The sequence below is a fragment of the Passer montanus genome, unplaced genomic scaffold (genome assembly GCF_014805655.1).
Source record: "Passer montanus isolate IOZ18808 unplaced genomic scaffold, ASM1480565v1 scaffold204, whole genome shotgun sequence".
Classification (NCBI taxonomy): Eukaryota; Metazoa; Chordata; class Aves; order Passeriformes; family Passeridae; genus Passer; species Passer montanus.
The window spans coordinates 229,427-241,156 of record NW_024366637.1 but is presented as its reverse complement, the minus strand read 5'-3'; the positions used below and the strand labels follow the sequence as shown (position 1 = coordinate 241,156).

The window sequence follows — 11,730 nt, the reverse complement described above, 5'->3', positions numbered from 1 at the left end:
CTCCCCTCGGGCGGGTTTAGGGAGGGAAAATAAAGAGAGGGAGAAAAAAATCCAGTAAAATTTAAATTGGGTAAGAATGCCATGAAATAAAAACGTGAAATAAAAACGTGAAATAAAAACATGAAATAAAAACGTGAAATAAAAACGTGAAATAAAAACATGAAATAATAAAAAACATGTCAAAGACCATGAAATCAAAAGATATGAATTGAAAATGCGGTCAAATACAAATATATTGAATTAAAAGAGATTAATTAAATTCAATTCAGTGGGAAGATCTTACCTAGAAAGAGATCCAATTAAAAAGTGCAATAAAAACAGACCCAAAAAAAGAGACTGAATCAAAATTAATAAAATCCCGTGAATAAAAATGAAATAAATACAAATTAATTGCAACAAAAATCCCATTTTAGGGCTCTCACTTCATCCCGCTCCCGTTCCTTTTCTCCCTTTCCCATTTTCCCTTTTTTCCTCCCCAATTTTCCTGATTTTTTCCCTGCTTTTTACCCCATTTTTTCCCATTTTTCCTGATTTTTTCCCTGCTTTTTACCCCATTTTTCCCCATTTTTCCTGATTTTTTTTCCCATTTTTTCCCCATTTTCCCTGATTTTTTCCTGATTTTTTTCCCCATTTTTTTCCCTATTTTCCCTGATTTTTTCCTGATTTTTCCCATTTTTCCTGATTTTTCCCCATTTTCCCCCATTTTTTTTCCTCTTTTTCCCCATTTCCCCAGGAATTCCCACCGGGAGCTGAAAAATCCGCACAGAGAGAATTTTGTTTGTTGGTTTTTTTTGTCCTCCAGGCAAAACAACGACAAAAAAGCGATTTATTTCCAAGGGATGGCACAGGGCGGACACCACGAGCCGACAGCGGGAGCACAACCCCAAATCCGGATCAAAACCCCAAAAATCGCTCGGGGAACCCCGCGAGCAGCGCCAGAAAACCCCAAAAAAACGGGCGGAAATTCCGATTTTCCTCAGCCAAACTCGTGGGAGAGAAATCCCAAAAAAATCCCAAAAAAACCCCAAAAAAACCGGTCGGAAATTCTGATTTTCCTCAGCCAGACCCACGGGAGAGAAATCCCAAAAATCCCCAAAAACCCCAAAAATCCAGCTGGAAAATCCGATTTTCCCCTGCCAAACTCGTGGGAGAGAATTCCCAAAAATCCCAAAAATCCCCCAAAATTCCCCCAAATCCCCCAGGGATTTTTTTCCCCCATTCCCGATTTTTCCATCCTTAAAGAACCCGGGAGCCGGAGCCGCCCGCGGCGAATTTTGGGATTTTTGGAGATTTTTTTGTTGTTTTTCCACAATTTTTTCCACCGGGATCACGGAAAAAATCGGGAATTTCCACCTCTCAGCCCCAAATTCCAATTTTTTCCCCCAAAATCCCCAAATCCCGCGCTGGGATTTCGGAGCTCCGGGGTGGGAATTTTCCCTTTTTTGGGATTTTTCTCCCGGAAAACACAAATACCCATTTTTGGCTCTTCTGCCTCCGATTTTTGGCTTTTTTCGGGCTTTTCTCCGCCCCAAAGTCCGGCCGGCACCAGGGGAAAAATGGGATTTTTTTCCTTTTGGTTTCGGGGTTTTTTTTCCTTTTTTTCGGGGTTTTCTCCACCCCAAAGTCCCGCCGGCACGAAGATAAATACTGAATTTTTTACACTTTTTTTTCCTTTTTCGGGGTTTCTCCACCCCAAAGTCCCGCCGGCACGAGCAAAAATACCGAATTTTTTTACTCTTTTTTTTCCCTTTTTCGGGGATTTTCTCGACCAGCACGAGGACAAATATTGAATTTTTTCCCTTCTTTCCGTCTTTGATTTTTTTCCCTTTTTGGCGATTCTGGCTGCCCCAAAGTCCAAGCAGTAAGAGGAGAAATTCCGAATTTTTACATTTCTGGGTTGGTTTTTTTTTCCGGCGCTCCGGGCTCCCGGCGTTTCGGGGTCCCGGCGCTGCGGGCCCCGGCACACGGCGCTCAGGAGTCGCGCAGGAGCGGGGCGCGGGCCTTGGCGCCCACCTTCTTCTCCTTGACGCGGCGGTTCTGGAACCAGATGGTGACCTGGCGCTCGCTCAGGCTGGTGGCGCCCGCGATGCGCCGCCGCTTCTCCATATTGAATTTTTTCCCTTCTTTCCGTCTTTGATTTTTTTCCCTTTTTGGCGATTCTGGCTGCCCCAAAGTCCAAGCAGTAAGAGGAGAAATTCCGAATTTTTACATTTCTGGGTTGGTTTTTTTTTTGCTTTTTTCGGGATTTTCTCCACCCCAAAGTCCCACCAGTAAAAGGAGAAATATTGAATTTTTCGGTTCCGTCTTTGATTTTTTTTCTTTTTATTTTTGGTGATTCCGTCCGCCCCAAAGTCCGGGCTCCCGGCGCTCCGGGCTCCCGGCGTTTCGGGGTCCCGGCGCTGCGGGCCCCGGCACACGGCGCTCAGGAGTCGCGCAGGAGCGGGGCGCGGGCCTTGGCGCCCACCTTCTTCTCCTTGACGCGGCGGTTCTGGAACCAGATGGTGACCTGGCGCTCGCTCAGGCTGGTGGCGCCCGCGATGCGCCGCCGCTTCTCCTTGGTGATGAAGCGGCTGGCGGCGAACTCGCGCTCCAGCTCCTTCAGCTGCGGCTTCGTTGCCCCAAAGTCCAAGCAGTAAGAGGAGAAATTCCGAATTTTTACATTTCTGGGTTGGTTTTTTTTTTGCTTTTTTCGGGATTTTCTCCACCCCAAAGTCCCACCAGTAAAAGGAGAAATATTGAATTTTTCGGTTCCGTCTTTGATTTTTTTTCTTTTTATTTTTGGTGGTTCCGTCCGCCCCAAAGTCCCACCAGCACAATGATAAATATGGAATTGTTTCCTTTTTGTCTCGGAATTTTTGGGGATTTTGGCCACCTCAGAGTCCAACCAGCACAATGATAAATATGGAATTTTTTCCTTTTTGTCTTGGATTTTTTTTGTTTTTCGGACATTTTGGCCACCTCAAAGTCCAGCCAACATGATGATAAATACGGAATTTTTTTCCATTCTGTCTTTGATTCTTTTGGTTTTTGGGAATTTTGACCACCTCAAAGCCCAACCAGCACGATGATAAATATGGAATTGTTTCCTTTTTGTCTCTGATTTTTTGGGAATTTTGACCATCTCAAAGCCCAACCAGCACGATGATAAATATGGAATTGTTTCCTTTTTGTCTCTGATTTTTTGGGAATTTTGACCATCTCAAAGCCCAACCAGCACGATGATGAATATTGAATGTTTTTCCCTTGTGTCTCTGATTTTGGGATTTTGGCCACCTCAAAGTCCAAGAAGCACGATGATAAATACTGAATATTTTTCCCTTCTGTCTCTGATTTTTTGGGATTCTGGCCAGCTCCGCGTCCCGCCAGCACGATGACAAACACCAAATCCCCCCTTCCCCGTTTCCCGGCCCTTGGCCGCTGCGAGTCCCTCCATCCCCTCGGCCTGCAGCGGCACCACGTCTGCAGTGGGGAAAATGGGGTTAGAAATGGTAAAAATGGGTAAAAATGGGAATTATGGGGGTTAGAATGGGAGTTATGGGGTTAATAAAGGGGTAAAAGGGGTTTGGGGCAGGGCACGCGCTTCTTGCGGCCGCGCCGGAACGGGCTGGGCTCGGCCTGCAGCGGCACCACGTCTGCAGTGGGGAAAATGGGGTTAGAAATGGTAAAAATGGGTAAAAATGGGAATTATGGGGGTTAGAATGGGAGTTATGGGGTTAATAAAGGGGTCAATAAAGGGGATAAAGGGTTAAAGGGTTAAAGGGTTTGGGGTAGGGCACGCACTTCTTGCGGCCGCGCCGGAACGGGCTGGGCTCGGCCTGCAGCGGCACCACGTCTGGGGAGGGGGAAATGGGGGAAAAATGGTAAAAATGGGGAAAAATGGGTAAAAATGGGAGTTATGGGGTTAATAAAGGGGTAAAAGGGGTTTGGGGCAGGGCACGCGCTTCTTGCGGCCGCGCCGGAACGGGCTGGGCTCGGCCTGCAGCGGCACCACGTCTGCAGTGGGGAAAATGGGGTTAGAAATGGTAAAAATGGGTAAAAATGGGAATTATGGGGGTTAGAATGGGAGTTATGGGGTTAATAAAGGGGTCAATAAAGGGGATAAAGGGTTAAAGGGTTAAAGGGTTTGGGGTAGGGCACGCACTTCTTGCGGCCGCGCCGGAACGGGCTGGGCTCGGCCTGCAGCGGCACCACGTCTGGGGAGTGAAAAATGGGGTTAGAAATGGGGAAACTGGGGAAAAATGGGGAAAAAATGGGAATTATGGGGGTTAGAATGGGAGTTATGGGGTTAATAAAGGGGTAAAAGGGGTTAAAGGGCTTTGGGGTAGGGCACGCGCTTCTTGCGGCCGCGCCGGAACGGGCTGGGCTCGGCCTGCAGCGGCACCACGTCTGCAATGGGGGAAAATGGGGTTAGAAATGGGGAAATTGGGGAAAAACGGGATTGGAATGGGGGGAAATGGGTAAAAATGGGAATTACGGGGATAAAGGGGTTAACAGCGAAGAGGGCTGAGGTGAAAATGAGTCAATAAATGGGGTTGGGATGGGGGAAATGGGTGAAAATGGGGTTGGAAAGGGGTGAAAATTGGGTTGGAAATGAGAGAAATTGGTAAAAACGGGGTTAGAATCGGGGGGCAATGGGTAAAAATGGGAATTACGGGGATAAAGGGGTTAACAGCGAAGCGGGGTGAATGGAAATGGGTAAAAAAGGAGAATAATGTGAATAAATTGGATTTAGAGAGAAGCGGGGGGAACGGAAATGGGTGAAAAATCGGGATGTGGGGAAAGGAAAGGAGGGAAAAGGGGAATTGCGGTCGGGGCGGCTGGGGGAGGGCTTTGGGGAGGGAGAGGGAAAATGGGGTAAAATGGGGGTGGGAAAGGGGGAAAAAAGGGGGATGGGGGGAAACGAGGGGGGGAAAAGGGGGAATTGGGGTCGGGGCGGCTGGGGGAGGGCTTTGGGGAGGGAGAGGGAAAATGGGGTAAAATGGGGGTGGGAAAGGGGAAAAACGGGGAAAAAAGCGGGGAAAAAAGCAGGGAAAAAAGCAGGGAAAAAAGGGGCAAAAAGGGAAAAAAAACATGGAAATGAGGGGGGAAGGGGAAGAAGGAGGAGGGAAAATGGGGTAAAGAGGGGGAAAAGGGGGAAAAGGGGGGGGAAATTTGGGAAAAGGGGGGAGAAGGGGGAGAAAAGGAGGGAGAAACGGAGGGAAAAGGTGGAAAAAGGGAGGAAAAGGCGCCAGAGGAGGGATAATGGCTGAGGATGTTGTGGATAATGGGAATGAAAACACTCCGGGGATAATTCCCTGTTTGCCTTGGCCGCGGATGAAGGAGCAGCGCCCGCGCTCCGAGCCCAGCGCCGCCTCAAACACCACTTTTTGGGGCGATTTTCGGAGCTTTTGGGCAATATTCGGAGTTTTTGGGGCGATATTCGGATTTTTTTGGCAATATTCGGAGTTTCCCCTTTTCCCTCCTTCCTCTTTCTCCTCCCACCCCCTTTTTCCTTTTCCCGCAGAGGAAAATCTGCCACGAGCAGCCCCAAAACCCCGCCCGGAGCCCCCGAACCCCAAAAATCCCCTCGGAGGGGGAAAAATCACCCAAATTTTCCCCTCTCCAGCGGCGTTTTGGGGGCGCTGGGGCCGGGGAAAGGCTCCGGGAGGGGGGGATTTGGGGACCCCCAGCCCGCGCCGGCGCTGCCGGGAGGGGGGCGAAGCTCCCCGAGGATTTCGGGGTCCCTCGCGGGGATCTGGGGGGAGCCGAGCCCCCAAATCCGGCGCCCCAAAAAGGGGCAGGAAGATGGAGGCGAGCGCTGCTCGGAGCGCCGCCCTAATTACGGCCCAGGCGTTAATTGGGGAGGGTCTGGGGGGCAGCGGCTCCTTTTTGGGGTCACAGAGCGGAGCGGGGTCCCCCAAAGCACAAAAACCCCGCACGCGGCGAGCTCCCCTTCCCGCCGTCCCCAGAATCCCGGAAAAGCCGATTTTGGGGTTTTTTTGTGCCGGTAAAGGGGGGATGAAGGGATGCGCCCCCCCAGCCCCGGTGACGCCCCCACCCCACACCCGGGGCCCCCCGGTAATGTGGGGCTCCCGCAGGAGCAGCCCCGCGGATTTTGTGGTTTCCGAGCGGCTCCAGAAGGGGAATTTTGGGGCCTTTTCCCTTTCCGGGCTCTCCCCAAACAGCTCCGTCTGTCACTTGACACCTCTGGCGTTAATTGCGCTAATTGGGAGCTGATTGAGCGCCCAGCCCCCAGCCCCCCGGGCCGCTCCGGGCTCCGTTTTTAGCGGGATTTTCGCTTTTTTCCCCTTTTTTTGAGCTCTCCGCCCGCGGGGGAGCGGGAAGGGCAGAATTCGGGAATTATTGGGGAATTTTGGGGATTGGATTGGCCCGGGAGAAAGGGCAGAATTGGGAATTTTGGAGGTTGGATTGGCCCGGGAGAAAGGGCAGATTTGGGAATTTTGGAGGTTGGATTGGCCCGGGAGAAAGGGCAGAATTGGGGAATTTTGGAGGTTGGATTGGGCCGGAATTGGCGCGGGAGAAAGGGCTGAATTCGGGGATTACCGCGGAATTTTGGAGATTGGATTACTCCAGGAAAAAAAGCAAAATCAGGGAATTAGCGCCGGGTTTGGGGCCGGGATGGCTCCGAAGGAAGGGCGGGATTCGGGAATTAACTCCGGGTTTTGGGGCCGCGAGAAAAGGCAGATTTCGGGAATTAACTCCCAGTTTTGGGACCGGGATTGGCTTCGGAAGAAGGGCAAATTCAGGGAATTAGCGCGGGTTTGGGGCCGGGAGAAAAGGAAGATTTCAGGGATTAAGTCCCGGTTTTGGGGCCGGGATTGGCTCTGAAGGAAGGGCAGGATCAGGGAATTAACTCCGGGTTTTGGGGCCGGGAGAAAAGGCAGAATTATGGAATTAACTCCGGGTTTTGGGGCCCGGAGAAAAGGCAGATTTCAGGGATTAACTCCGGGTTTTGGGGCCGGGATCGGCTCCCGAGCAAAGGCAGAATTATGGAATTAACTCCGGGTTTGGAGCAGGGATTGGCTCTCAAGGAAGGGCAGGTTCAGGGAATTAGCGCGGGTTTGGAGCCGGGAGAAAAGGCAGAATTATGGAATTAACTCCGGGTTTTGGAGTCGGGATTGGCTCTGAAGGAAGGGCAGAATTATGGAATTAACTCCGGGTTTTGGAGCGGGGATTGGCTCCCAAGGAAAGGCAGAATTATGGAATTAACTCCGGGTTTTGGAGTCGGGATTGGCTCCCAAGGAAAGGCAGAATTATGGAATTAACTCCGGGTTTTGGGGCCGGGAGAAGAGGCAGATTTCAGGGATTAAGTCCCGGGTTTGGGGCCGGGATCGGCTCCCAAGGAAGGGCAGAATTATGGAATTAACTCCGGGTTTGGGGCCGGGACCGGCTCCCTGCAAGGGCACGATCAGGGAATTAGCCGCGCTGGGGCCGCGCTGGCCGCGCCCCGCCGAGCGTGCCCGTGCACATTGCCCGCTCCGAGCATTCCTCAGCCGCTTCCCTCTAATTACCGGCCCGAGCGCGGGCACATGGAATACACGGAACGGGCGGAATTGCCGGGAAACGCGGAACGCGCCCGGGTACCGGGGGACGGGGAGCGAGTGCGCCCGGATACACGGAATGAATGCAGCCGGACATGGGGGGGAAATGTGCCCTGATGTGCGGAATAAACACACCCTGATACATGGAATAAATGGAATTAATACACACGGATATCTGGAATAAATGCACTCTGATATATGGAATATATGGAATTAATACACCCGGATATATGGAATAAATACACCCTGATATATGGAATAAATTGAATTAACACATCCGGATATATGGAATAAATACACCCTGATATATGGAATATATGGAATTAATATGTCCGGATATATGGAATTAATATACATGGACACATGGAATATATGGAATTAATATATATGGAATAAATGGAATAAATATACCCTTATATATGCGATATATGGAATTAATATACCGGGATATATGGGATACATAATTAATATATCCGGATATAGGGAATAGATGGAATAATATATGGAATATATCCGGATATATGGAATAAATATACCCGGGATACAGGGAATTAATATACCGGAATATATGGAATAAATACACCCGGATACATGGAATAAATATATGGGGATATATGGAATAGATGGGATAAATGGGATAAATGGGATAAATGGGATATATCCGGATGCCAGGAGCATGTGGAATAAACAGATGTGGATATTTGGAATATATGGGATAAAGAGATGTGGATATTTGGAATATATGGGATAAATAGATCGGGATATAGGGAATATATGGGATAAATAGATCGGGATATAGGGAATATATGGGATAAATAGAATCCATGGAATATATCCGCATAGATGGGATAGACCTGGATGGCTTGGGGTAGGTCCGGATACACGGATGGGTGGGGAAAATACATCCGGAGAGGTGGGGGACACGGAATAGATGGGATAGATGGGATAAATGGGATAAACGGGATATATGGGATTGGGGGAATAGATGGAATAGATCCGGATAGATGGGATAGATGGGATAGGTGGGGTAAATGGGATAGATGGGATACACGGAATAGATGGGATAGATGGGATACAAGGAATATATGGGATATATGGGGTAAATGGGATAGGTGGGATACGCGGAATATGCAGAATGTGTGGGATAAATGGGATACACAGAATATATGGGATAGGTGGGATAAGTGGGATACACGGAATACACGGGATATATGGGATAAACGGGATAGGTGGGATAAATATATCGGGATATATGAAATATATGGGATACACGGAACATATGGGATAAATGGGATAAATGGGATAAAAGGAATATGTGGAATATGTGGGATAAATGGGATGTGGGATACGCGGAATATGCAGAATGTGTGGGATAAATGGGATACACAGAATATATGGGATAGGTGGGATAAGTGGGATACACGGAATACACGGGATATATGGGATAAACGGGATAGGTGGGATAAATATATCGGGATATATGAAATATATGGGATACACGGAACATATGGGATATATGGGATAAACGGAATATGTGGAATATGTGGGATAGATGGGACACACGGAATATAGGGGATAGATCAGGATATACGGGATAGATGGGATAAATATATCGGGATAGATGGGATATAAGGGATAGATGGGATAGACGGGATAAATGGGATAGGGGGGATAGATGGAATATATGGCATAGATGGGATACGCGGGGTACACGGAATAGATGGGATAGATGGGATAAATATATCGGGATACACGGAATAAATCCGGAGAGACGGGAGAGGTGGGAGAGGTGGGATACAGGGGGTAGGTGGGAGAGGTGGGATACGCGGGGCACACGGGTTATTTGGGATAGACGGGATCGGTGGGGGCTGCACGGCATTTCTGGGCTCCGCGGGATCGCGGCGCTCAGCCCCTGCGGCCGGAGCCGCGCGGGTCGCGGGCACCGCTCCCGCTCCGCTCCCGCTCCCGCTCCGCTCCCTACCTGGGAACGGCGACTTCCAGAGGTGCGCGGGCTGCGGCTGCTCCTTGGAGCAGTAAACCTGCCCGTCCCAGCCGTTGGCCAGCGCCCAGGGCTGGTAGCCTTCCATGGGAAGCAACGCCTCGTGCCGCGGCTCGGGCAGCGCCGGCACCACCGACACGTCCAAGTAGCCCGGCACGGCCTGGTAGGAGCCCGGGAAGCCGGGGTAGAAGGAGAACTCCTTGGCCCGCGCCGGCAGCTCCTCGGCGGCCAGCGGCCCGCCGGCCTCGGCGAACTTGTCGGGCGGGTGGTAGCCGCAGGGCTTCTGCGGCAGGTTGACGCCGGCCAGGCGGCAGCCGTAGTAGCCCGGCGCGAAGGGGTAGCCGCCGTAGCCCAGCGAGCCCGAGGGGCACTGCCGCGCCGGCTCCGCGCCCGCCAGCTCCGCGAACGCGGCTCCGTCCGCGCCGCCGCCGCCCGGGGCGGGCAGCATCTCCCGGCAGTGGCCCAGGCTCTCCCCCCCCCCCTCCCCATTCCCGATTTTCCGCGGGATTCCAACGGGATAAAACCCCCCCGCCTTGATCTGTAATTAGTTACAGGCGCCATTCGTTATTTTTAATTTTTTGAAATGAAGAAAAATTGTTTTTTTCTCATTTTTTGGACCTTTCGAGGGATTTTTCGAGGTTTTTTTTTTTTCCTCTCCCAGGCGCTCCCCCCTTCCCGAAAATCCGTAAAAAATCACAAAAAATTCACCCCGTGCGCCCCCCCCCGCGCCCCGTTTTCCTGCCGGACTCCCCAGGAATTGGGTTTTCCCCGAAATAACCCGATTTTCCCCCAAAAATTCGGATTTTCCCCCGTTCCGCCCCAAAATTTCGGGGGGTGCAGCTGCAGGGGTGAAGAGGGAGGGGCGAAAATCGGGGGGGAAATGGGAAAATTGTGATTTTTTGGGGATTTTTTTCCCCAGCATGTCCCTATTTCAGACCCCTCCCACGCTTCGTGTGTCCCTAAAAAGCCAAAAATTCCCCCAAATTCCACAAAATTCCCCAAAATTCCCAAAATCCCGCCGGTCTGGGGTCACCCCCTTCCCCTGCTCCCACCCCCAGCGCATCCTAAGGGGAAAAAAGCTGGAAAAGGGGAAAAAATCCGAAAAAAACCCAAATTGCGGGAGAAATTGGGGGAATGCCAAGTTCAAGGGGAAAGGGAAAATTCCCGGGGTTGGGAAAAAGGGACGGGAATGGCGGGGGGGGAGGGGAAATGCGGGGAAATGGGGAAAACGGGAAGGAAATGGGGGAAAACGGGGGGGAAAGGGAAAAAAAACGGAATTAAATGGGGAAAAGCGGCGATGGACGGGGTGAAATGGGGGAAAAAGGAATTAAACGGGGAAAAATGGAATTAAACGGGAAAAAATGGAATTAAAGGGGAAAAATGGAATTAAATGGGGGGAAATGGAATTAAATGGGGGAAAAAAAGGAATTAAATGGGGGAAAATGGAATTAAATGGGGGAAATGGAATTAAATGAGAAAAAATGGAATTAAATGGGGAAAAATGGAATTAAATGGGGGAAAAAAAGGAATTAAATGGGGGGGGAAAAGGAATTAAACGGGAAAATCAGGCTTGGAATGGAAGGCAGCGGAATGCAAGGAAGGGATAAAGAAGATAAAAACCGACGGGGGATAAAACCCCTCAATAAACGAGACAAAACCCACGGAAAATCCTCAAAAAGCCGCCAGGAAAAGCCGGGAATTCGCCCCCTTTGTGCTCGCAGCGCCCGCAGGAAGAAAATTCCCAAATTGAAGCCAAACGCGGCCTCCCCCGCCCGCCGCTTTCGGCTTTATTTTGATTTTTTTTTTTCGCTTTTAATTTTTATGAAGTGCTGAACATCGCGCGGCACGTCCGGGACCGGACCCTAAAAGCCCCGAGATTTATGGGACGGAGCGGGAAGGGCCCGGCCCGGCGGGGACGGCCGAAAATGCCCCAAAATTCGGATTAAAGGCGGTTTTGGGGGGTTTGGGAACGGGGGGATGCGCCCGGAATTCCCGGGGAATCTCAGGGAAAATTGGGGTTTGGGAATTGTGGGGTCGGGGGTCGGGAAGGGGCGAAAAAGAGGGAAAAAATGGGGAAAAATGAGGGGAAAAAGGGAAAAATGAAGGGAAAAAGGGAGAAAATGAAGGGAAAAAAGGGAGAAAAAAGGGAGAAAAAAGGGACAAAAAGGGAGAAAACCGAAGGGAAATGGG

The 11,730-nt window shown here is 50.5% G+C and overlaps 1 protein-coding gene across 1 annotated transcript; it reads right to left on the bottom strand.

Annotated features, from left to right (window-relative positions):
* Positions 1–2,422: 2,422 nt before the first annotated feature.
* HOXC13 (homeobox C13) lies at positions 2,423–10,008 on the bottom strand. Its single transcript, XM_039708497.1, has 3 exons — positions 9,523–10,008; positions 4,316–4,386; positions 2,423–2,608 (listed from the first exon to the last, which is right to left on the bottom strand). The coding sequence occupies exons 1-3, from the start codon at positions 9,986–9,988 to the stop codon at positions 2,423–2,425; spliced, it is 723 nt and encodes a 240-aa protein (XP_039564431.1). The 5' UTR covers positions 9,989–10,008.
* Positions 10,009–11,730: the final 1,722 nt, after the last annotated feature.